Source organism: Talaromyces proteolyticus (assembly GCF_021365285.1).
Source record: "Talaromyces proteolyticus strain PMI_201 chromosome Unknown BGW36scaffold_15, whole genome shotgun sequence".
In the NCBI taxonomy this organism is placed as follows: domain Eukaryota; kingdom Fungi; phylum Ascomycota; class Eurotiomycetes; order Eurotiales; family Trichocomaceae; genus Talaromyces; species Talaromyces proteolyticus.
In genome coordinates, this window is record NW_025764291.1 from 259,571 (window position 1) to 284,814 (window position 25,244).

A 25,244-nucleotide genomic window follows, 5' to 3' on the forward strand; every position below is an offset into this window, starting at 1 on the left:
TTCAGGTCTGCTGTCGTGACAAACGAGCTACGGCTGGTGTATTATTATCTTGGGATTAAAAATAGCACGAAGCATAGAGCTGCTCCTAGGTGATTTTGCCGCATTTTATATTTTTCGTTCACAATTAATAATACGAGGAAGTCAAAAAACGAAAGAAGAAAAAATATAAGCTGAACAATGGCACAAGACAGCAACGTTCGAACAGTTGCATTATTTGGTGTAAGAATATCCCGGACAAATTCACGCCTCACCTGTGAGTAATATGTGACACGAAATATCGATTAACTTTCATTTTAGGCAACTGGAAACCTTGGTAGCTACATTCTTCATGGCTTACTTGAAGCATCCTACTCTGTAACAGTCATACTTCGCCCAGAAAGCAAATTTGAGATTACACCGGCCACCATCAATGGCTTCCCACCTGCGCGAATCAAGACGGTCAAAATCCCATTTGACGATGAAGATAAATTAGTTGGTACACTGACTGGCCTTGACGCAGTTGTCGTGAGTATATCCAAGGGGGGTATTGGCGCTCAAAGGGCCTTGATCGACGCAGCCATTAAAGCTGGCGTTAAACGGTTTATACCATCTGAGTTTGGCGCAGACACATTAAACGACGGCTTGATGAAAAACGTGCCTGTCCTACGCGAGAAGCTTGTAATTCTGGATTACTTAAAGGCGAAAAGTCAGGAAAACCCAAACTTTACATGGACAGGCATTAGTAGTGCCGCATTTCTGGACTGGGTACGCAAAGCCACTCTTTCGTGCGCGCAGTATATACTGTATTACTAACTTGGAATCAAATTAAATTAGGGGATCGAATCTGGATTCTTTGGTTTCAACATTTCGGAGCGTACTGCAGTCATATACAGCTCTGGTACAAAGGTTTTTAACGCTACCACCCGTGAAACGATTGGTCGAGCGGTTGCCCTTGTCCTACAAAGCCCAAAAACTGAGAACCGATACATTTATATCGCAGATGTCAGAACCACACAGAATGAGATTCTTAGCCACCTTCAAATACAAACTGGCGTTGCGTGGAAGACAACCAGCAAGGACGCAAATGCACATCGTTTAGAAGGGGAGACACTTCTAAAAGGAGGAAACTTTCCATCTGCTGCTCCCAAATTACTTCTTGGGAACCTCTATGGGGACGGCCATGGAACTTTAGTTGACAACGAATTACTTGAGAACGCTGCGATAGGGCTGCAGACGAAAGAACTCAGTAATGTGGTAGCAAGCGTATTAGGCAAGAAGACTCTCTAAAGTAATTCATCCCACAAATGGTCAGCAAGATCTCTGTTTCTAAGTTTGTCATAATGCTATTGTAGTTCGTTTTGATTAGAATAATGAATCATATGACTACTACATCCGAGTTCCACGAATCAATTCTCTCTATTATAGTTGGTTAATTTTATTCAGGATTTAGTTAATGAGCAGAGAGATGAATTCATTCACGTTTCCTCGACTGTCAGAAGTTAACAAAAATGCATCTTGTGATGAAATGAGTTATTACTGCTAAATTCGACTCCTGTTTGCGATGCAACTGTAAATGCAGGCCAATCACTAGCGGAAAAAAGAAATCTATGTATTAAATAGCGCTCCCTTATAGGGAGCTGATAGCGATAGTTTAGTGCGGCTTCAATGTCGGATGTATTCGCTCATAAACCATGGATATCGCAGAGATAACAATACCCAGACCACTGAGCCCAATAGCCACGTACCACGCATGGCGACAGTCAGCAAACAAGTCAGTCCCATCACCTAGATTGCTAACAGCAGTTCCGGCGATACCGAGTCCAATGCTCATGGCATAGTTTGTCGTTGTCAGCGCCAAGCTAGCTGCTATTCCCTGATGTTCCTGAGGGACGGCAGCCGATAACATAATCACAGCCGCTGGGAACGACATGTCCATGCCCCAGGGTACTATAACTGTGGCCACAAATGTCTGCGCCCAGTATGTCTGGTCGAGAGGCATGGTGGCAACCAGAACGTTTGCGATCAAGAAAGCGAGCATGGCCAAGATCATTATTGGCGGAACGCCAATTTTCCCGATGAGAATTCCCGTCGTAACAGAGGCAACAAAGCCGGAAATTGCTGAGGGGGTATTTTGAGCGGTTGCTAGAATGGGGGTGACGCCACGGAGTTCCTCCAGGAATTGCCATAGATAATACAACCACACGGTGAACGAAGACCATCCGGCCAATATAGCCATCAAAACAAACGCAATATGCAAGTTCAGCTGCTGTACTGGGACCAGCGGTCGTTCGGAGCGTCTCTCCACGAGAACAAACCCTACGAAGGCAAGAACTCCGAGAATCAAAAGAACGTAAACATAAGGAGTCTTCCAGCCTACATTAGGGCCTTGGTTCCATGCCACATTGAACAGAACCAGTCCAGCAACACCGAAACCAAAACCCAGCCAGTCAAATCGTCGATCGATATTTGGCTTTGGGGGAGAAGCCGGAACAACAAAGTAAGCGATCGTCGCAAGGACGATACAGGCGATCCCCATGGCGAAGTATGCCCAGGCCCAGATGGTGAATTGGGCAAATATCGAGGAAAAACAAGCACCGAGAATATAGCCACCAGGTGCGAAGGCTCCAAATAAGCTCATGACCATGTTTTTCCTCATTCCCGGCGGATAGGTACGGCCCAGAATCGCAACTGCGTTAGGTAGTAGCAGCGAGGCGCCGACTCCTTGCAGGGCGCGAGCCACGACAAACAACTTGTCGCTGTCTCGAGAAAAATAGCCTGCACCAGCAATAAGTGACCATACGCCGTATATGACAAAGCCTATAATCAGAATATTCTTCGAGCCGTACATGTCCCCCAGTCGGCCAGCAACGAGGATGAAAGTTCCGGTAATTAGCGCAAATGAAGCAATATACCAACTGAGTTCGCCGTTGTCGGTGACAGAAAAATGGTCGCCAATAATATGCAGGGGTGCCAGTGCCTGGCCAATACCCGCCTGTACAACAATCTGTCCACATAGTAGAGTCGACGTGAATATCAATTCGTGGCCAAGAGAAAATGGCGGTCGTGTGCTAGGCTTGGGGGGGCCACTTCTGGAGCAGCGCTTTTCTCGGTATTTCCCCCATTTTCAGAGGAAGACGTATCTTGATGTTCCTTGACTTCGAGGGCCTCGAGGTCATCGTTTTCGAGTGTTCTCTCAGAAGTCATGATGCTGCAAGTTGTCGCTGCGATCCCTCGATGGTGATGACGAGGTGGTCCTTGCACAGAAAGACTACTGGAAGAAAAGAGAAAAGAGAGAGAGAAGAGAGAACATGTCGGAAAGCTAAAATGGCTCCCATCAAATAAGAATATCGGACAGCATTGCGAATAGTATAGCAGCACAAATCGTCAACTGGGCGTGCGCTACGGACTTGACCTCCAGTCATAGGGCGGGCTACTTTAGCCTCAGTTAACCCTAAGTGGCCGGCGTACTTCCCGATTGGCCAGTTGTCCGGTCGATCTCGTTTCGCGCTTTTCGGACATGCGAATCGACCGAACTTAAATGATTTCGATGGTCTCGACTACCTTATTTAGTAATCTGTCTGGACCCTTTCTTTGTTCTCTGTACGGAGTAGAGCATATCCTGTATTCTGTGACCGTTAAATCCGTAGCCAATAAAGGTTGGCCATGGACACTGTTAGCACCAGATCATCAATCATAAAAGATATCTTAAATTATGCATGTGCGCATGAGCAAGTACAATTATTAATAATAAGATATTGTGGTATCCATACCTAGTCTGTGTAGCGCTTTAGACATCCCGAATTCTCTGATACATCAACCATCACTCCAAAATGGCTCCCAAGATTGCAATCGTTTACGTTTGTTTTCACATATAGTTCCCTTATGGTGATTATGAAATTGACTAATTCTTTTGGCAATAAAAGTATTCCTTGCATGGCCACATCCAGAAGTTGGCCGAGGCTGAGAAGAGAGGAATAGAAGCTGCGGGTGGAAATGCTGATATTTTCCAGTAATGCCCGAGCCCTTTTTGGCATAACATTCTACCACTGCTAACCTCTTATCGCAGAATTGCCGAGACGCTCCCCGAAGAGACCCTAGTGAAGATGCATGCAGTCCCGAAGTCGCAAGATTATCCAGTCATAGAGCCAGAGAAGCTGGTAGAATATGATGCATATCTTTTTGGTATTCCTACTCGGTTTGGGAATGTGCCAGCCCAGTGGAAGACATTCTGGGACAAATCAGGTGGACTTTGGCAAACCGGCGGGCTCTGGGGTAAATATGCCGGGCTGTTTATTTCCACGGGGACCTTGGGTGGTGGACAAGAATCGACTGGCATTGCCATGATGAGCACATTTGCTCACCACGGTATCAGCTTTGTTCCCCTTGGCTATAAAACCACCCTATCATTTCTCGGAAATCTAGATGAAGTTCATGGTGGAAGCGCCTGGGGCGCTGGGACTTTGGTAAGTCAAACTTCCTTTATTCGTGTTATTCGCACTGTATAATTTTCCTGTCTCTATTATAATCCTTTTTGACAAATTAAATTAGGCTGGACACGGCGAACGTCAACCTAGTCCATTGGAAATCCAGCTTGCCGAAGCGCAAGGGAAAGCCTTCTATGAACGAGTTTCGCGGGTAAACTTTTCGTGATGGAGGCGTTAATGTGCTTTTGTTGTTTTGCCTGAATGATATTCAAGAAACTATACATAAAATAAACCGTCCCAAAATCAGTCATCAAAGTCATGTTCTATCAGCTGATTAAATTCGCTCATTAATCTGCAATTTTCTTTTCTTTTTATCCAAAAGGAGGAAACGATGGTTTCACCCATTTGAATCTTCCATTACGTAGCTGAACGTATGATGCAAATACTCCAATAACAATCTATGTTTGAACCGATAGTAAAAATATTTTTTGCACATATTATATACATATCTATATTATTCTTAGTTTTCGCCCCATTTAAACAATGGACAATTTCCGAACAGCATATACTGGCTATACAGGTTCCCATAAATTGAAAATGTTGACAAAGATTATCGATTAATGTTCGTCAATGATACTATAATGTTATTATTCTGTAAAAGGTAAACCAGTAGGAAAACACGGCAAGGGATATAGCCTTAATTTTAAACTCAAGGCCAATGATATGTTGTCTAAACTATTGACATGTCTGAATCAAAGCTCACATTGGTGATTTATTTCTATAGTAATTAAAACACATCAATTTACAATCTTCCCTTTGTATTCTATCGTGTGTTAGGTAAAGAACAAAGGAGGTCGAGGCAGGATATGAAATATCAATACGTAAAACAAACAGGAATGGATTTAGAATCAGTTATGTCGAGGGAGAGCGAAAGGTGAAAAGATGGCAAATTCTATTTAAATGTCCATAGCCTCTTTTATCAATTTGCCAACTTCAGCAGCCTGTACAACAGGTTAGAGCTATGTATCTAGTGGATTGCCAAGATTAAAGAGGAGGGGGTACAACTTACTAATGGGTCTCTCATCATCGTGAAATGATTGCCTTCCATACTAACACATCGTGTGTTAGTCTTACCAACTAATTTATCCCAGCCATTGCTACCCAGATTCTTGCGGTTGTTCACCAACCACTCCATACTATTTGGCATGCGGACACCCTCCTCCCACACCGGCTTCGGGTCGTCAATGCCTTTTACCACCCCATCCCGCGCCCAGATAAGTGTTGTCGGTGGCATACCTTCTGTATTAAGAGAAGTGGTTTCCAGAATTTCCGAGTAAGCTGTTAGTTCCCGCACCGTAGCTCTAAAATGTGGGAGAAGCCACTCTGGCGGTTTGGTCTTTCCGTCGCCAAGAAGGCCAATCTCATTGCAGAAGTTATGGAAAACTGGAGGTAAGGCTTCTAGACCAATTGGAAAGGGACTGTCCACCAGGATAAGTTTTTCCACTCTCTCGCCCTGCGCGATCAGTTGACGTGTCATTTCATAAGCTAACACACCGCCTGCAGACCAACCACCCAGCAGATACGGACCTTCTGGCTGCCGAGATTTTATAGCTTGCATATAAATTTTAGTAACAGCTGGTACCCCAATAGTGAAGAGCTCTGGGGTTCTCATGAAAGGGCAGTTCAGACCATACACCACAGTATGGTTGTCTAACTCGGGAATGGGAGCGTAGGAAAAGGCCGCGCCGGATCCATCAGGAAGCAAAAACAGCTTCCTTGTGGCCGTCCTTGGATTCCCTGAAAGAAGAATGATTTGGGAAGGAGGATATGATGATAAATCAACATTGATTGATGGAATTTCGCTTTGCTTCGGCAGTCTGATATCCTGTACTTTGGGGGCTATATCGGCGATGTTGATTGTGTTCGTAGGAACTTGCTTCGGCTTCTTCTTCAGATCAAGGCTAATGATCATCTGTTCAATTGTGGTATTTTCAATCAAGAAATCGGAAGGAAAGCTTAGTCCTGTTCTCTCCCGTAGACTCCCCAAGATCGCGAGACTCATCAGCGAATCCATTCCCATTTGCGATAAGTCAATGTTGTCTTGGATTTCTTCTACGTCAACGCCCATTTCCTCCGCAATTGTAGACCTGATGGTGAATATCTGGTCATCTTCGTCGTCATTGGGCGAATCTCCAATTTCTGACTCCGCCGGTGTGTTCACCTTGGTGATGGATTCAGAACGAGTTGGGTCGATATTACCTACATCACCGCCTGGACCACTCTCAAACTGGGAAAGATATGTCTTGAGTTGACCCACAGACCCGAAATCAATGAAAAGAGTTCCTCCGACAGGGATTTCAAGTTCTTCACGAAATCGCGAGCTTATGGACAAGGACATCAATGAATCAACGCCAAGATCTTCAAAGGCGATGTTGTCGTCCAACTCCGACAAGGAGCATCCAATTTCTGAGGCAAGTATATCAAGCGCTCCTGATATTAGTAGCGAAGGGCGAGAAGCTGCGGATGAAGATTTGAGATCGGGTTTGCTCTGTTGAGTCGGCTTCTTCGTTGTAGTCTGGGATGGTTTGACCTCTCGAGTAGGTCTATTGTTTGGTGAGGAAGTTTTGTTCTTTAGACCTAGTAAAGTCGGCATAAGTTTGCGAGGCACTCCTTGAAATCTGACGCCGCCAAAGACGCCAACAATTTTCTCTCCCTCCAAGACGTAAACATCTCCAGAAACCATTGTACTACCCTCACTGACAGGAGACATTTTAACATAGGACATGTACTCCTTGTCTATGGATGGCTTTCGGACAAAACGCATAGTCTCCCATCCATGAGAAATGTAGATCTGGTTCTCTGAATCCACTGCATCGGTGGCATTCATGATGAAACCAGAGACATGGCAAGTATTGTCAATACAGTATGGGCTAAACATAAACTCTCCGTCCTCGGGCTTTGTTTGGAACCTGATACGGGCTGCTGCTTCAAGGTTGGAGCTGTCGAGTCGCACTTCTTCCATGCCACGGAAAGTTGGGGAATAGTCGACTAAAGCCGAAAACAGTTTGTATGCCATTCCTCGGTAGATAGTATGCACATGCTCATTGGAGGTTTGCATTGATTTTATTCGCGCGTTGACGAGGTAAGCGCTGCGGTTAAATTCTGCTTCCCATGCTTTCGCATCCTCAAACCGGACCACACAGTGCGCATACTTAGTAATTCGCTTTCCATCCTCGGATACCGACTCAAAATATACATTTGCCAGGTTTTCCCCCGAGGCGTATTCCGACCTTATCTGTATAACTTGAGAGGTCTTGTTGAGATCTAGAATTAAAGGAGAAGATGATTCCATATTGCATATGTTCATGTCTGGTTCCTTGCCATCAGAGTGCACAAGATTGAAAGCATACTTCGAAATCGTATAGGCCATATCCGCATTAATAGATGATGGGAATAGGGGAGCTCCGCCGACTTTATGCCCACATATAATAGCTTTGAGGTGTGGTTCATGCAAGTCTGTTTCTGCCACCACCGTTGCCAAGCCGTTGTCAACCGATTCAGAAACGATACGCTGTATTGAAGTAGTCGAGAATTCTGGTGTTTTTGGAGATTGATTGCTGCCGCCCGTAGTGATTTGGCCCTTTGTTAAGGTCCAATTGTTTGTATACTCTAGCCAGTAGACCTTTTCGTCAAAAGCATAGCTAGGGAGATTCAAAACTTTGACAGATTTCTCAAAGATCCGGTGATACTCATTCCAATTAATTGGAATACCTTTATTGTAAAGCGTCGAAAGTGAGCTAGCCACGGTCTTCCAAGAGTCTTCCTTCTTTTTAAGACTTGCAACCGCTGTCGTGTCAGGCCCAATGGTAGTCTGGATCATGGCTGAGCAAATTGGGTGCGGTCCTATTTCTATCCACACCGTCTCTGTACCAATTGTTTTTCTTTCCATGCCGGCCATAATACTGCCCACAAAGTCGACACTCTCTCGAGCATGTCGTCGAAGATAATTAGCATTGAAAATATTTTCTGTATCAACAACGGTGCTGAGACTTGGGGCTAGAACAGGAACCTGAGGGGGGTGGAAAATAATTGATTCCGCCGCCTTTTCGAAATCGTCCAATATCGGGTCAACTTGAGTGGAATGAAAAGCGAATGGCACGTTTAGTTCAATGAACCTCAAGTCGGGACGCTTCGCCGAAAGACTCTGACGTGCTTCGTTTATGGCTTGACTTGGACCGGCCAGTACAGTCTCGGTCACTGAATTGAAGCAGGCAATTTCAACAGAGGAATTGGCGACAATGCCTTGCATCTCATCGTTTGATATCTTTCCCTTCACCGCAAGCATTAAATGGCTGTGCATCGTGCATAGAGTCTCAAGGAGCTGGGCTCTTTTAGCCACCAGGAAGACTGCATCCATAGGCGACAAAACGCCTGCCGCATAAAGCGCTGCATACTCTCCCAATGAGTGCCCCAGAACTGCGGTTGGTTTCATACCCCATGACTTCCACATATCGGCCAACACCATCTGAAGACAGGTCGTAGCAAGCTGGGAAACAATAGGAGAAACTTGAGCGAGATCATCAAGGCTCCCGTCGATCGCACTTATAAATGAAGGAAATCCCTGACCGGTTGCCATGCCATCAAAGCACTTTATTCGTCGCCGGAAGTCATCAGATGCAGAAAAAAGTTCTTTTCCCATCCCAGAATATTGAGCCCCTTGGCCAGTAAATACGAAAGCGACTTGTGGCGGGACTTTTGAAACTGGAGATGGAGAATTACTTGATTGAATATATGATTCCAGCTTCTGACGAAGTTGAGATAAACTTTCAACAGGAAAACCTTGACGATATATGTAGTGCTCCCGCCGAGCGGTTGTCGTATACGCAAGATCTGCTAGAGAGAAATCCCTATTATGGTCAATCCAAGACAAGAGTCTTTCGATATTTTTTCCAAAGGAAGCCAGCGACTTCGCGGATATCGTCACTACCTGGGAGGGTCTGACGTCTTCTCCAAATGGGATCCGATGGGGAGCATCTTCAATTAGCATGGCAGAGTTCCCCCCCGCTGCGCTGAAGTTGTTGATGAAGACTAATCTTTTTTGGCCATTTTCCGCACGGCTAAAAGACGTCAAGGTGGACGCGATATTTACGCCTCGCTCTTTCAAATCACTGGGAAAAGTCTCGTTCATTGTCCCCTTAATACCGCAATGTGGTGGGATTAAGTTCTTCTGCAACATGAGCATGACCTTAATCAATGCGGAAACTCCGGAGACAGCTTCTCCATGCCCGATGTTAGCTTTGGCAGAGCCAATGTACAGGGGCTTATTTATAGGTCGTCGGCGTTGGCCCCGAGGAGCGAACACGTTTGTCACAGACTGTATCTCAATACCATCTCCAGCTTGAGTACCTGTACCGTGCATCTCGACGTAGTTGACATCCCGAGGATCCTCACCCAGGTCATCCATTATTTTCTGAAACAGATATTGTTGGGCACCAGCATGAGGATGGGTGATCGAAACAGCCTCAGCACTGTGGTTCGTGGCAGTGCCGCGAATTACAGCCAAAATAGGGTCGTTGTCTGCAATTGCATCTTCCACTCTTTTAAGAATGACGGTAGCAACGCCGTCTCCACGGCAGTATCCATCAGCCTCGTTATCAAACGTTTTACAAGACCCTGTCTTGGACAGGAACTGCCCTTTGGATAAGCCTGCAAAGATATCAGGATTGGTGAGAACGTTCATTCCACCAGCAAATACGGTGTCACAGTCTCCTGCACGAAGAGAGGTACAAGCTAGCTGGATTGCAGCAAAGCTACTAGAGCAAGCTGTGTCGATACTAAAACTTGGACCGCTAAATCCAAAGTGGTAATTCAACCGACCCTAGTAATTCATTATCAGGTTTGGACATGTTGATGCAATCTTATCGAGAAACGTACCGGTCCAAATGCTCTCACACCCCCAGTAATGAAATAAGTATCTATATTCTCTGCAGCGTTGATCTCACGCCAATCATCACTAGTCTGGCCATAGAATGTTCCAATCCTATTAGCCTGTGTCGATGACGTACGGTTCATCACAAAACCTGAAGATTCCATAGCCTCATAGGCTGTGGTGATGGCTAAGCGCTGCATTGGATCCGTCTGCTTTGCTTCACGAGGAGACATGTTGAAAAATCGTGGGTCAAAAAGGCCCGGCTGCTCGATAAAACAGCCGTATGGCGTGTGAGTCTTGTTTCTACCATTTCCACTGGGGTCTGTATGGGCCTCTGCGTCGAATCGATCTGGGGGAATCTATACAAACTTTGTCAGCGGTCTATCATTCGCTGAAGATCCAGATACAATGAGCTTCCTACCACACGATGGACATCTAGCCCTTTGGCAAGCAGGTCCCAAAACGCTTCGTGGTCAGCAGCATCGGGGAAACGACCGGCCATCCCAATAATTGCAATATTACACCCAGTTGCTGTCTCGGATAGGTACGAGGGAACGGAGTTGTTAGACAGCCAAGAAGCATGATCATCAAGAGAAAGTTTGAGACCATTCTTAACTAGGTGCTTGAGCGAGGATGACAGCGAATTCCCAATAGGGGCAGGCCCAAATGCCCGAATACGACATGTCGGGGATGCAGTTTCAGTAATCGAATCTGAACAATATTTGACTAGAGAGTTCCAGTCTACAGTGACATCCAGTATCTGGTGGATGGAATCCTCAAAAAGAGCTTGGCTCATTGAGAAGGTAGATCCACAAACTGGGTAGAACTGGCTGTATGAATCCAACACTTCCAGTGACTGCTCACTAATTATGTCGTGCTTTTCGAGGAACAGGTGAGATGCATGATATGGGCCATAGATTGGCAAATCCCTGTGAAATGTCGATTTCAATAGTTTCGGGTCTTCGAAAAGAAGTTTGCGGATCGAGGGAGGACCGCTGACCGCAGTGGAATTGGACGCTATACTGCTTACATATAGTCTGTTAGGACCCTTTAGAGCCTAATGAATAAGTCAGATCGTATCACCCAAAATCTGAAACGAGATGATACCTGAGTTTTGTTGAAAGAATCCACATCCGACACAACTGCTTGAGAGTCGATCCCAGTGACGAGGGACGTCCATGGCTTCTGGCCTGGTTCTAGTGACTCTGCAACGCACGCCACCCGTGCTCCTAGACGAAATGCTATTCGTATAGTTTCAACGGCAAGCGGTATTAATGCCACCAGGGAATCGCAACAGGCAATGGCTGATGCCGACAGAAGACCAATACACATGCCCATGATGCGGGACCCAGGTTTGATATACGTATGCGGGTTCTCTTCAGAAGTTCTAGAACAGGTCAGACTCATGGCTTATCCAAGTCTAGATCTGGGGGGGCGATAGAGCATACCCGATGAAATGGGCAAGTTGTGCTATACAAGCAAAGGCGCTCTCAAGGGAAGCAATGTGCACTCCCCGTCGATGATATTCATCGACAAGTTCTCGAAGACTAGAGAAGGGGGGAATCTGCGCCCGCTGATATGATGAAAGCAAAGTGATCTCATTCTCGAGAATGACTTTGACTTTGCGAATGAACGCCTGGAAAAGGGGTGTCCTTTTCTTGATCAGGATGTCCACAAGGAAAGGACAGACATCCACGGTCTGATCACCACACACAAGGATATCCATGATTGTAAAGCACCGTTATATGATAACAATCTATAAAGGGTGTGCCACCAGCACTCAGAAAGATGGGAAATGTCCTTGTCGATGAATCTATATGATAAAAGAGATGTGCGTTCGTCTATTCCCTACTGAGGAATGCTTAAGGAAAGATAGCCAGTATGTTGAATTGGCTTGATATAATTCCTCGGTTTCACAGTTGATTAGTGATGCAGTTGAGAATGAGTCGATGCCGGGCATGACTGACTTATGACTTCAGGGAGAGTCCGAGTGTGGCAGATATTACAGCATTATTATGATTGTTACCGAATCGGGAAAGTCCGCCATTATGCTCGGCTTCTCAAGCTTATACAAAATACACTACAAAACAGCTTGTCAGTAATAGCCCTAATACTCCACGTGCTTCCCTTCAGTTCACATCGTGTACGATAGCTTTCGTCGAATAGACAGTCCGCATGCACAAGGCTCGCGTGGTTACTATCCGCACGTCAACTATAGACATCGGATTTCTGAGCCAATCAGCAATTTCTAGGCACCTGAGCCTATTTCAGCCCTTATCATGGAAGTTGGGATGTCTCCTCGCCACTACGGAACGTCGACTATACAGTGTAGGATGGGGACCTCTACGAAAGCCCGAGCAAAACGGCGACCGCATTCTGTAATAGGCTAGGACTAGTTCGTGGGAAAATAGTAACTAGTCACGGACTTTTCTCATATCAAATCCATCAATCCGTATCATCTCCCGGCGGACCAGCGGAATATTCTTCAGTGCAATGGCCAGATAACAATCCCTGTTCATAATTGTCTTATTTGTCGGCGCTTTTGATGCTCTAAATCGAACCCCTGCAATACGGCGTGGGGCCGAAGAGATACGGGGTCTCATCTTTTAGCATGCTTAAAACCCCCAAGAATTGCGAAATAAAACACGCTAAAAAAGGCGGCTGGTAGTTGAGAGACGGTCAAATACGGAATAATACATCTTGCCTATTAAAGACCCATTTTATACATGTGAGTTAGCTTGCTATATAATTACTCGTGGCGATGCGGGCGATCATCACGGTCGATCACAATGTGGCCGCTGATCTCTCACACATGGTGGTAAGCTCACTGGCTGCATAAGCGAACCCAACTTCAATGAAAGAGGCAACAAGAAGTCTTCGCCTTGAATACGGGTGGGTGGGATGGGCTTCCCCGTATTGACACATTTGTTGTATCCGCCAAGGAGGCATCATCAAGGAACCAGAAGGATTCACTCGAGCAACGTTACTTACTAGTCAAGGATATGATTGGTTTAGCATATATGTCAGCCAAATGCCGGCGCTGCCATCCTTCTCGGTATGAGCTAGCTAGAGAGTGCATAATTACAGTCAGCACGAGAGCGACCGGTGTTCCGCTTTGCTGGTGGTTCTGCGTTATTATTATGCATAGTGGGTTACCCGTCAGCGGGAGGCCTCGGTTAGGGATAGTACATACTAGAGGATGAGGGAACACCCGTCCACTACAATCTTTTGCAGAGATCAGCCCGGAGAATCTGTCTGGCTTAAATAAAAGACCAGTTGACGGGCTTCTACTTGTCACTACACGCGACACTCGATTGTTGAGGATTTGAAAACATGCAGTCATGACAAAGCACGAGGTGCCACTAGATTTGACGCCGTGACAAAAAAAAAAAGGCATCATAGAGGATAGGAAAAGTGAAGTTTAAAGGGCCAAGAAGATCTATGGATGCACGCGCGGCCCGCGGAAACGCAGTAAGCCAGATTCAAATGTTCCGAAGAAGGCCCTATATCAATACTGAGCAATTTTCAAGACTCTGCAACCAATAAAAGCAAGGTAGGAGACTTTGCCAACGAGAAATCAGCCCAGAGTGTTTCCGCCAACATATGTACGGAGTACGTACTTCTTCATTCGACTGGCCCTTATGGAGCTCTGGGATGGTCTATTTTGTGTAAACCACATGTGATGATCATTGGTTGTCAATTCTCCAGTGCCCATTATTCTGTCTTACACCGCATCCTCTGCACAAACCTCTGTCAATGATAATCTAACTACATGAATTGGGGTTGGTGTTGCTGAATGTTTGGGCTTGTCCCATGAATCGAAAGTCGGAATACATTTAGTAGTCACATTTCCTTGAATAGAACTAGATTTTCAAAATCACGCCTACTTAGTCATTCTTAGCCTAGTGGAAAGTAAGGGTTGCGCCTATCTCGGCGTCAGACAAATCGTCTTATGCGTTACATATAACTAGGCCAATATGCATATCTGATATGTTAGCGGACCTACCCGCATCTATTGGTTGGTAGCTGAATCACAGACCTAACCGCTGACGACCACAACTGTGGCTGGAGACTTTAATGATAGTCCCTCGCTTCAAAACTACTGCAATAGGAGGTATTTGTTTAAAGTTTAGAGCCGTAGGTCACCATCATAGCGCTAGTTAGCCTCTGGAGTCTAACCTTATCAAAGAACAGGGTGATGAGGGGCCGGCTGACATCACTGGGGCCGTCTGGGCCTATGCGAAGGACATCATTGTCAAGATAGTCACTGCACATAGAGGGCTGGGTGCCTGTGAGTTGGGCATGGTGGCCACGCGGTAGGCGCGGCTCCAGCGAACTGTATGTCTGGGAATCTGCCCGTAGTTTCCAGATCCGGTAAATCAATGGGAGGCGCAGGGATACAAAATAAGCTCTTTTAGCTGCAGGTCTGTTTGAGTGATTGACAATGTTCTAGTCGTTCTGGTGCTTTTCGACCGTCCCTCTCGCACTTTCCTCGCGCCTTCGGAACTTGGATAATTCCGAGTTAGATTTTAAGGGACGTCATCACGTCAGACCTTCGCCTCTCTCGGTATTGGAGACGTCAGCTAGTCGATGGTCTCGACTCCCCATTTTTCGAGCAATGGCCAAGTGGGTGCTTGGATCAACTCGGCGGCGTGTACTTCTGACCAACAGAGACTAGTCGGAACTTGCTATGGGGATGATCCGCGGCTGAAGAACCTGTGCAAGTTTTCTCGTAAGCAACAAGGACGCCCATTTGGACCAGGGAATTGTAGCCGAATTTTGATGTATAGTTTGTATATCGGCTAGAAGAGCCAAGAGCGAGCCAAGACTGTAGGATCTATCTGACTGTGCGCTTAGGGGAGTCAGTCCCGAGCACAGTTATTGTGTGTATTCCACGTGGTTACCGGCACCCTTGATTCTTCATCGATAGGCGCATGCAGCAGACCCATTATGTAGGTTAATAGCCTAAACGCTGCTAACTCGCCAGGCTGCAGCTTCAATGACCTAAGGCGCATAAACGATGATGCAGAAGTGTAGATTGTGGAATATCGCAAGCCTATTGGATGCGCGACGCGGAATCCACTTGGTGCCAGACTTGGCAGAGATTCCATCGGTGACTTTTCGGTTTCGCGGTTTCACAGTTTCCTACTTTTACCCTTCCTCATATTGTCATTAGCCTAGGCCGTCGTTTTTCAAGACAGCTGTAGTGGAGCCTTGTCGTCGAAAATCATCGTCGTCCATCAATCAGAATAATGTGAACAGCATGGCCCGTTGATACGATCCTCTAAACCTCGTACACCAGCGTATAACTGCAGGGACGATAATTCTTAGATAAGATTTAGTCACCACTTCAGGCGGCGCAGCGTTGCACTGCAGCTGCATCAACGGTTCGCCAAAGCAGCCATCACTTGGTCCGATGGGCGGCAACCACGATTCGTAAATAACACCCTTCTTTGCCTAGCACTGTGCAGTGAGGTGCAACTGTGACGAAAAGCGTTCTTCCCCAGATCGTGCTTGTTGGTAGTGACAGGACGCGCGAGGACACTACATTGGGGTAGATGCCGCGCGCAGGAACAAAAAATCATTGATTATTGATCCCTCGCGACCGCCGGCGCCGTGTCTTTCCTGACCACCAAAAACCACAGCTCAGTCGCTACATAACGCAGCACCGGCACCAGTGAGTGGCCGTAGGCCGAGCGACTAAGTACGTGCCTGCAGATTGATCTCGTAGGCATCGATGCAGCAGCTCTGTTCAACACCATGACTGCCCTATCCCAACATGCATCGCCGCAGGCCAGAAACATGGCCGCGCCGACCGGCTCTGAAGAGCTGCGGTACATTGCCTGCGCACACTGCTCCAAGGCCAAGGTGCGCTGCGACAAGAAGGTGCGTGGTTGCGCTCCCCATTCCTGCTTGGCAATTCGTCGATCACGGACGACGGCCGTCATCCGCTGAGATGCTGTGATGCTGTGATGCTGTGATGTTGTTCTTGCAGCCGTTGTGCCGTGAGAGTGTCTGTCTGGTCTTGGCGCTGGCCCCACCGCGCCTGCCCTGCTCATGCCTGCCCTGCCTGCCCTGCCTGCTTCTGCGACATCTTGAGATTATTCTTGCTCTTCTTCCATCGTCTCCTCGTTGACACCTGCTCCTGCTCAGGTCCCTTGCATGCGATGCGTCTCCAAGCAGCTGGTCTGCGAGCCGCGTTCTGCTCGCCGCTCTGCCAATCGATCACACGAACCCCAGTATCGCTCGCTTCAGCCGCGAAAACGAGTCGCCTCCGACGACGACTCCAACAACAACCACGACCATAACAATGCCAAACCCAAAGGCAATGCGCTGCCCACTCCCCCGACCGAAGCCAGAGACCATGGTGTCATACCCGCGCCCCCCATGATGCTGTCCCAGTTCTCGGCCATACCGCCAGTCATTGATGCCGACTACCCTGCCGCCAGCCAGCGGCCTCAACAACAGCCACAGCAATGGGCCGTGGGGTCCATACCGCTCACCGCGGGACTGCCTCCAGACTGGCTGGCGCAGATTCCTCGTCAAGCTGACCAGCCCACACCGGCGCTACAACAGCAACTGCCACCGGTAGCTAGCAGTGCTGAGCGCGACAGCAGTGGCTCGCAGTCGACGCCAACCTCGATGATGGACGAGTTGCGAGATCTGAACATGACTGATTTGGCGATGACGGATTTGATGGGAACCTCTGGCTACGACCGGCTGTGGGAGCCATACTTGGCCAACTCGCCTGTCGGCGATGGCCGTCTTGTCGGAGGTGAATCGCAGGGGGACTGGGACTCCAAGGCAGCCGATGGCGATATCTCTCGTCGTGCATCCACTAGCATGCACCAGCCGGCTCGGTTTTTCCCCTCCACATTTCGCCCCAAGTCAAAGGACTGCTTCAGTCAGGCCCGCATCAACCTCCAACAGTTGGAACAGACGTTGAAATCGCAGGAGCAATGGGGTACAAGCTGGGCCCCTACCAATCAGTCTACTCGTGTTAGAGCCCAAACATCTGCCGAGCCTATCACAGATAGTACCAGAGATCAGTTGCTAGTTGTAACCCAATTACTCCTTCAACAGTCTCGGAGCATCCATGTTCGCAATTCGTCATCCATTCACACTGATGCACACCCACTAAATGCAGTGCTGATTACTCTTCCACCAACCAAAGTACTTGACGACATGATTCGGGCTTATTCCAGCAACTTTGATCAATATTTTAAACTGTACTCCAGCCCGGTTCTCAAGCCAAATGACCTGCTTGCGCAGCTTCCCCAGCATGGCAAATTGCCTGGAATTGTCCTCCTGTTGATGATTGCCATTGGTGCGGCTGCTCTCCCCACTCAGGAATGCCAGAATTTCGCCGTAGGTCTAGCCGAGATGTGTCGTATCTCTTTATCAGAGCTCCTCGAACGAGACTTCTCCATTACGACAGAGCCAATGGTCTCTTCTTGTGCCCTTCTTCTTCTTTATCTTGGTATGTGGTGTGGCGAACGCTGGCTAATGGGGGTGAGTCGTCAATTGTTTCTTCCCCTCGTTTCCGCATCTTTCATTAACAAACGTCAGATTTCGAGCGCTCAAAAGGCGATGTATGTCCACGTAAGTTTCAACATTTTTTATTTAAACTAAATGACAGATATTTGAGTAGAGCAACAGTATTGGATACCTTTGAGCTGACCAGAGAGAACCAGTTGTTTCGCAATGCAACACACCTAGAAACCCCTGATACCCACCAACCTTTCTTCGGTGCTCTGGATGTTGACCAGGCTTGGAGCAAATGGAAAGATCAAGAGTTCAAATCTCGGTTGGTATCCCTTCTATAATGTAGCCGTTATCTGTCTTCATGGAGGTTATGGGTCTAACATACCATTTTCTTAGGCTTACATATGCCTGGGTTATGGCCGATCAGGAATGGAGTCTGTTTTATGACACTGCAAATATATTCTCGGTTGATATGTTGATCGACCCGATGCCTGCAGATGATAAGCTTTGGAAGGCTGCTAGTTCCACTGATTGGGCTCAACTGGTGCCGGAATACTTGTCAAATACATCACAGATCTCGCTCCGTGATCTTTACAGCCGTTTTATGAACGGCGAGTTGCGGGTCGTTCGCGGACCTGGCTTGAGCCTTCTGTCGCTCAGACTCTTGCTGATGCCGCTCCAAGGAATGGTCTGCCATCTTCGTCAATGGCTGCAGACTTTCTCTAATCGTCCCGTCCGGTGGAAGCGAAGTGCGCAGGCCCTATCGAACTCAGCAATCCACGCTCAGCTCGACCAGGTGCGTGGGCTACTTATTGAGTGGTTCACCCTAGCATCTCACTCATCATCTTCACCATCCACGGACTCACCTTTTTCATTGGCCACCCTTGTCATTTACCATCTGGTATCCCTGAACACAATATCGGGTTTTCCCGAAATTGAAGACGCTCTCGCCAACGGAATGATGCCCGATCGTGGCTCCTGGAACCCTGCTGTTGGTGGTGTGCAGGGCCCCGATGTTTCTGTTGTTGCACAAGACTCTGAAGAGGAGGTTCTTTTCCATTGCGGTCAAGTACTGCGCTTATATCGCCTGATGCCTCAAAAGGAGCAACCTCTATGGTGGCCAGGCGTAATCTACCGGGTTGCTCTTATAGTATGCTTCATCGCCATTGCTCGCCATCCTTTCGATTGGCAACAGCCAAGAAGTTCAAGGGCAACTAGCTGGACGACAGGGTCTGGGGATAAAGACAACTCCCGCACCTCCACTACCACCAATGGTAATGCGGGTGGCGATATACTGTCAACGAGTGCAAGCAGCTATACCCTTGAATCCGCAATGGCTTCGTCATCTGGCAACCAACTCCAATTCAATCGTCGTTTTGCACTGGATGGCTTACCTGCTGACCACCCCACATTAGTTAACTTTCTCAAGTACAAGGATGGCGAGCCCACGCTGACTTACCGGGATGGCCACTTTGCGAGTCTCAAGAATCCGGATGAAATCTTCCGGTATTTTATTGAGATGCTGGATGGAGGTCGTGATAAAACGGACCATGGCATGGGATCTCAAAATCTTTCTGGAACACAGCTACAATCCAGTGTCAGAAGTGCTTTGGAATCCGTGGCTGATCGGTGGGGGATACACGGCCGGTGAAACCCACTCGACATTGACGGTATGTATATAGATTGGAATTAGACAGGTCACGATAGGACACGATGCCATGATGATTTTCCCTACCTTTTTTCCTCGGGTTTCATAGAGTTCTAATTCGGCTAGATGGATCTTCTCTTTTTTTGGTTTATAGACAGGTCCAAACATTCTGCCTTGGTTTTCTCTTCAATGTTGTTTCAAATTGTTTCTGTATGTATATATTGCAAATACAGTCAACCGAGGTCATCTGATCAGTAAGCCTTATAAGATCGCCCTCTTTCGCCAATAACTGTCATGAATGCGGCTTGTAAAAGTTTACATCTCGGATTTTGCTTTACGGGCTATGGTACAACGACGCGACGCCCGGCCGTTGGGGCTCTGATGCTGATCATTCGTTGACCACATGTCCATCTCATGATGTCCGCGGGGTAATCAAGCATGTCTATCTGGATTGAGGCCATCGATTGGCCGGGTTTTTCTACTAATTGGACCCTTTATGACCTATGTAGGGATTCTTAGGCCATATCACGCCTAGAAGATACCAACCGCCCCCGGCCCCTTTCCCCGTCTTCTATCCCGCCATGCAAAAGCCACAATGCGCTGTCTTCTAGATTGAGAATGTCGATTCCTTTCCCGTAGTACAATGGACCACAAGCACCGGGGGTTGGGTCGGACTTGCGTACATGGATCGATTTAGGCCACCCTTAACAGAGCATACCACTCAGTAAAAGCAGTCCGAATGGTCCAATGTCAAACCGGTTTATATTAATTTTGTACAATAGTAGGCCCGGACCATATTTCTTTAGTACAAAGACAGGCTATACACCTACCAGGCACTGTCAGGAACCCAATCATGGATGCATCTTCGTTCTAACCAATCAAGAAAGCGTCCTTATCAACCGATCACAATTAGCTTCGCATATATAGACATGACACTTTTGCAAAGGAGGGAGAACTATTTCCATCATTGTTGAACACGAATTAAGTGCCTCCCTCTCACGACCATATCGGTGGCCGCTAAATTTCACTTAGGTCTTTCTTTCTCTTTCTTTGTTTCTGTCTGTCGAGATACTGCTACTATGTGGCCCACGGACTCGCGCACTCCGCAATTGGCCCCATCTCACTCCGTGGCCACGCTGCCGGCGCGGCAAGGCGGTCGGACTCATATACAAGCCTTAAACTCGTGTTGCTCATTGGTCAACTTGTCCGTGTTTAAGTTTGATGTTTTACATAACGTATGCAGCCAATCGTCATAACAGAAAACGATTGTAGTGAAAAAATGGACCGATGGGCCTTGGTGGTATCGCTAAGCTATCGAATGGTGGGAGGGGCCAGTAACAGTGCATATAGTCTTGGATCAAAAGCCTCTTTTGTAGCTAAAAAGGCCTAGATTCCGTCCAATTGGCGGGAAACAAATTTCGCAGGTTTCCTTTCCTCCTCTAGGCGCAAGCGAGGCGAATCCCTCCGTCTGACATAATCTCAATCCAGCTAGATACGAGGCTACTTGACTTAGCCCATCCGGGTGCTGAGCTGACAACTCAGATAGTGGATATCCAGAGAACAGGATCGGAGCCCGACGACCGGTCATCTTTACCAGTGCCAGAAAGGAAAGGAGGAAATACAACGGACGAGACTAACGAAGTCCGAAATCTATGTCAATTTTACACCGTCGGACTGCTGTGCTTCCTAAACGAAATGTTTAACAGGGGCCGAGTATTGGGGGAAATGTAGGAAAATATGAAGTAAAGCCAATCCTTATATCATCAGACGTAGACAGGTAATTACATGTAGAACCAACCACACTTGCAAATTCGCTGTCGTCCACATCCAAATTAGATTTAGGAATAAAAAGAAAATATCAAGATGCCTGCTTCATACGATCTCCAAGGAAAGGTTGCCCTGATTACTGGCGCTGGCCGGGGTTTAGGAGCTGCTATTGCCAAAGAGCTTGGATCGCACGGTGTATCGGTTATTATCAACTATGCAAAATCGGCAGGACCGGCACAGGCTGTCGTCGACGAAATTCAGGCATTGAAGGGTAATCCTAAGGCGGTTGCTATCCAAGCCGATGTCAGCAAAACTCCAGAAGTCAAGCGACTCTTCGAAGAGGCCATCAAACAGTTTGGCAAGATCGATATCGTTGTCTCCAATTCTGGTATGGAGGCCTTCTCTGCGGAGGAGGACGTTACCGAAGAACTGTACGACAAGGTCTTTGCACTGAACACTCGCGCCCAGTTTTTTGTCGCTCAACATGCATTGATCCATTGCTCTGAAGGAGGACGTCTGATTCTAACATCGTCTGTTGCCGCAACTATGACTGGTGTTCCTAATCATGCCCTGTACGCAGGTTCGAAAGCTGCTGTGGAAGGTTTTACACGTAGCTTCGCGGCGGATTGTGGAAAGAAAAAGATCACAGTCAATGCTCTCGCTCCGGGCGGCATTCTCACTGATATGTATCTTGAAAACTCGTGGCATTATGCTCCTGGTGGTTACCCAGGCATGCCTATCGCGCAAATCGATGCTGGAATCGCAAGTCTTTGTCCGCTGGGGCGGACTGGAAAACCTATTGATGTCGCCCGTACTGTGGCATTCCTCTGCAGCGAAGAGGGTGAATGGATAAATGGTAAGTTTAAGTGTGAATCGAATGGCGATTTTTGGAATTAACCTCTGGTACTCTAGGGCAAGTAATCAAACTCAGCGGTGGTTCGGTCGCTTAGAACTTTAGATTTATCTAAATTGACAAGATATGGTCGAGGGTTGACAATGGCAAGATATATAATTGCATTCAAATTTAGATTTCACACTATACGACAGTAACTAGGAAATAAATGGATTAGTTTTTGTAATTGTTTGAAAATAAGCCACCTAGTGGTTCAAATGCAATGCTGTCATTTGTCACTAAAACCCATCTTAAATGCCTTCCTATTGAAATATATCAAATGACTAATCTAAGAATCCCACTTTGATACATATGTAATAGTTACATATGCTACAACAACCGCAGTATGCATCGATTTAACGTAGGGAGCAGAGCTGGACGCTACATGTCAACTGGTATGAAACATTATATTCTCTGTGCTACTTATAACAGGACAGAAATTTGCCAAGCGTATATGTGAAATTTCAAGGGATGAATCTGTACTCTAGATGCATCCAAATCTGCCGAAGCAGGTCTCCAATATCCAGCTTCGCTATATACAAGAATAAGGCACCATATCATCCCTTATAATTACTTTTAACCTTGGCAATTATATTGCGACGTTAAGTCCCGTTTCAGTCCCAAGGTTTCTCAAGTGTTCGAAACCACACATGAGACTACGCGGATAATATTTGAACATGATTGGTATAGCACCTACTAGACTAATACGCAGATAATTGGCCGTTAAGGGATGATCTCAACGTTTAATCATGCTAATCCACAGATGATTTTGGCAGGGATTTCATACATATGTGTTCGTGCGTTTGAATGCAGTTTCGGAAAATATAAATACAAAATTTGCGTTTATCTAAGATTTGCTTAGCCTTGATCCTGTCCTTGTATGGCATGTTTTCTATTGCAGCGTCGCTTGTATTTCGGCTTGCTCTAGCAACGTGTAGCTCAGCTCGCGAAGGACCTGTTTCTGGATTTTTCCACTTCCGGTTTGAGGAAGTGTACGAGGAATTAGACTATGCGACCCACAGACGAAGAAATACTTCGGAGCTTTATGTCGACCCAATGTCTTCCTAGTCCAATCTCTTAGATCCTCGCCAGATGGTAGGCCTTTGACAACAGCAGGGCCATCATGAAATTCGATGAACGCACCCACAACCTCTCCATAATGACGATCAGGGACTCCAATTACTGCAGCACGAGCCACAGCTTCATGAGCAACGAGCCTCTCCTCGATCTCAAGAGGGTAAATATTCTCGCCACCACGAATAATGATATCCTTGAATCTGCCTGTAATCGTGCAGTACCCATCTAGATCAAAGGAGGCTTCATCTCCTGTTCGTAGCCATAATTTTCCATCTTCGTCTTGGATGAGCGATTCAGATGTCTTTTTTGGGTTCCTCCAGTACCCGTAATGTACTTGATAACCACTTATACAAAGCTCTCCACGTTCACCTACTCGAACAGTGCGGCCGCTCTTGGGGTCAATGATTTTAGCACTAGCGTGCGGCATAACTTTACCTACTGTAGTCAATCTTCGGTCAATAGAGTCATAGGTAAATGCGTTGAAACACGTTGGCGATGCTTCAGTTAGCCCATAGCTGCTGGTGAACTCCGTCATGTTCAACTCATTTACTAGCCGTTGCATAAGTGTGTATGGTACTGGAGCCCCAGCTATTATGCCTGTTCGCAAGTGAGAGCAATCAAACCCTTCTGGTTTAGGGAGGCTAAGAATCGATTCAAACATTGTCGGGACCCCATGCACAGCCGTACACTTTTCTTGAGATATCGCTTTCAACACTGCTGCAGGATCAAACGTCTCTCCAGGATATACAACCTTTGCGCCATGTGTTAAACATGCGAGAAGCCCAAGGACTAGACCAAAGCAGTGGAACAGTGGCGGTGGACAGCAGAGAGTATCAGACGAAGTGAGATTCATTCGGTCGCCAATAAAACGAGAATTATTGACCAAGTTACTGTAGTAAAATCATGAGTCAATTGCTTCATATTCTACCATAATTTTGTACATACTGGTGCGTCAACATCGATGCCTTTGGATCCCCTGTTGATCCGCTCGTGAATTGTAGATTGCAAACATCATATGGACTGACGGTATTAGAGTAACGGTAAGCAGCCTTTTTAGACACACCCTGGCCTTCCTTAATAATGTCATCATATGTCTGGATTCCGCAATACCGGCCTCTGATAATAACAAGTTCTAGGCTGGGAAGAACTTGACTTCGATCTCGTATCTCAAGATTGTGGATGGTATCTTCAAGTGAATGGCGGCCAATATTTGGTGAGATGAATAAAAGTTTGCATGCTATCATTTAATTAACACCAAAATACTACCTCATCCAGCTTTGATGATTATGGACTCACATGTATGCTTTAGAGCGTACAACAATTCTGATTCAGTGTAGTTATTGTTGATGACCACGAAAATGGCCCCTACAACCGCTGTAGCGAAGAAGAGGGAAACATATTGCTCACAGTTCCCTGCCATCACAGCAACACAATCTCCATGTTTAATACCTTTGGCGATCAAACCTCGTGCTAGTCTTTCACTCTCCTCCTTGAGTTGTCCGTATGTCCATCTTGTATCTGTCCAAGGTACAACCAGGCAGTCTGAATCGCGATGTTGGAGACATTGAAGCTCTAGAAGTTCGCTCAACGTCACCTCCCATAATGGGGGATTTGTTTGACCTTGGACAATGGATAGCTTTTCATTCTCACGCTGAGTTGCTTCTGGATCGATGTGCCTCTCAGTCTGCTGCAGCCGCGTTAGAGCAATATCCGACTGAGTACTCGCCACCATAATGAAAATATTAAATCCGCTATTTGCGGTCTTTTTGCACGATACTGATTTGGATTATTCACGGAACTTCCAAAATCCTATTGTTATGTTGTTCGGGCCATTCGGGATATGTAATCGAGCTTGGGGGAGGGATTAATAAACAAAAGGATAGGTTAATGAAAGATGTATTATAATTGCCATACTCTCTATTATTTTCTAGTCCAAAGTCAAAGGCCCATTAATTGTCCACTCCATCTCCCTTTTACCTTGGTAATTCAACGTAACGATCAGATGAAGTTTACATTACAGGCTGTAACATAACAGCTAGGAAA

The 25,244-nt window shown here is 46.7% G+C and overlaps 7 protein-coding genes across 7 annotated transcripts; 4 read left to right on the forward strand and 3 right to left on the reverse strand.

The window, feature by feature from the left end:
* Window positions 1-177: 177 nt before the first annotated feature.
* Window positions 178-1,266, forward strand: BGW36DRAFT_365139 (uncharacterized protein; the record flags this gene model as incomplete). The annotated part of the gene is made up of 3 exons (XM_046214622.1): window positions 178-219; window positions 298-744; window positions 814-1,266. The coding sequence occupies 3 exons, from the start codon at window positions 178-180 to the stop codon at window positions 1,264-1,266; spliced, it is 942 nt and encodes a 313-aa protein (XP_046065722.1).
* Window positions 1,267-1,501: 235 nt separating this feature from the next.
* Window positions 1,502-3,183, reverse strand: BGW36DRAFT_441526 (putative aminotriazole resistance protein; the record flags this gene model as incomplete). Its single annotated transcript, XM_046221560.1, has 2 exons — window positions 1,502-2,983; window positions 3,067-3,183. The coding sequence occupies 2 exons, from the start codon at window positions 3,181-3,183 to the stop codon at window positions 1,631-1,633; spliced, it is 1,470 nt and encodes a 489-aa protein (XP_046065723.1). The 3' UTR covers window positions 1,502-1,630.
* Window positions 3,184-3,725: 542 nt separating this feature from the next.
* On the forward strand, window positions 3,726-4,698 carry BGW36DRAFT_351622 (putative minor allergen Alt a). The gene is made up of 4 exons (XM_046213361.1): window positions 3,726-3,836; window positions 3,903-3,988; window positions 4,046-4,442; window positions 4,528-4,698. Exons 1-4 carry the CDS (start codon window positions 3,810-3,812, stop codon window positions 4,627-4,629), a joined length of 612 nt encoding a protein of 203 aa, XP_046065724.1. The 5' UTR covers window positions 3,726-3,809; the 3' UTR covers window positions 4,630-4,698.
* Window positions 4,699-5,359: 661 nt separating this feature from the next.
* Window positions 5,360-12,058, reverse strand: BGW36DRAFT_365142 (putative polyketide synthase; the record flags this gene model as incomplete). Its single annotated transcript, XM_046214623.1, has 6 exons — window positions 5,360-5,404; window positions 5,473-10,281; window positions 10,338-10,691; window positions 10,754-11,389; window positions 11,440-11,719; window positions 11,781-12,058. The coding sequence occupies 6 exons, from the start codon at window positions 12,056-12,058 to the stop codon at window positions 5,360-5,362; spliced, it is 6,402 nt and encodes a 2,133-aa protein (XP_046065725.1).
* Window positions 12,059-16,722: 4,664 nt separating this feature from the next.
* BGW36DRAFT_307906 (uncharacterized protein) lies at window positions 16,723-19,468 on the forward strand (the record flags this gene model as incomplete). Its single annotated transcript, XM_046212283.1, has 4 exons — window positions 16,723-17,844; window positions 17,902-17,934; window positions 18,027-18,139; window positions 18,214-19,468. The coding sequence occupies 4 exons, from the start codon at window positions 16,723-16,725 to the stop codon at window positions 19,466-19,468; spliced, it is 2,523 nt and encodes an 840-aa protein (XP_046065726.1).
* Window positions 19,469-21,328: 1,860 nt separating this feature from the next.
* Window positions 21,329-22,182, forward strand: BGW36DRAFT_308494 (putative versicolorin reductase; the record flags this gene model as incomplete). The annotated part of the gene is made up of 2 exons (XM_046212334.1): window positions 21,329-22,088; window positions 22,145-22,182. 2 exons carry the CDS (start codon window positions 21,329-21,331, stop codon window positions 22,180-22,182), a joined length of 798 nt encoding a protein of 265 aa, XP_046065727.1.
* An 834-nt stretch (window positions 22,183-23,016) lies between these two features.
* BGW36DRAFT_433378 (putative long-chain-fatty-acid-CoA ligase) lies at window positions 23,017-24,933 on the reverse strand (the record flags this gene model as incomplete). Its single annotated transcript, XM_046221266.1, has 3 exons — window positions 23,017-24,091; window positions 24,147-24,438; window positions 24,498-24,933. 3 exons carry the CDS (start codon window positions 24,931-24,933, stop codon window positions 23,017-23,019), a joined length of 1,803 nt encoding a protein of 600 aa, XP_046065728.1.
* Between the last annotated feature and the right edge of the window lie 311 nt (window positions 24,934-25,244).

Excerpts from the sequence above, each read along its gene's own strand:
- BGW36DRAFT_351622 (XM_046213361.1), top strand. The coding sequence starts at position 3,810 with ATGGCTCCCAAGATTGCAATCGTTTAC. Across the intron at positions 3,837-3,902 it reads CCAAGATTGCAATCGTTTAC|TATTCCTTGCATGGCCACAT; the intron begins GTTTGTTTTCAC and ends TGGCAATAAAAG. Across the intron at positions 4,443-4,527 it reads CCTGGGGCGCTGGGACTTTG|GCTGGACACGGCGAACGTCA; the intron begins GTAAGTCAAACT and ends AAATTAAATTAG.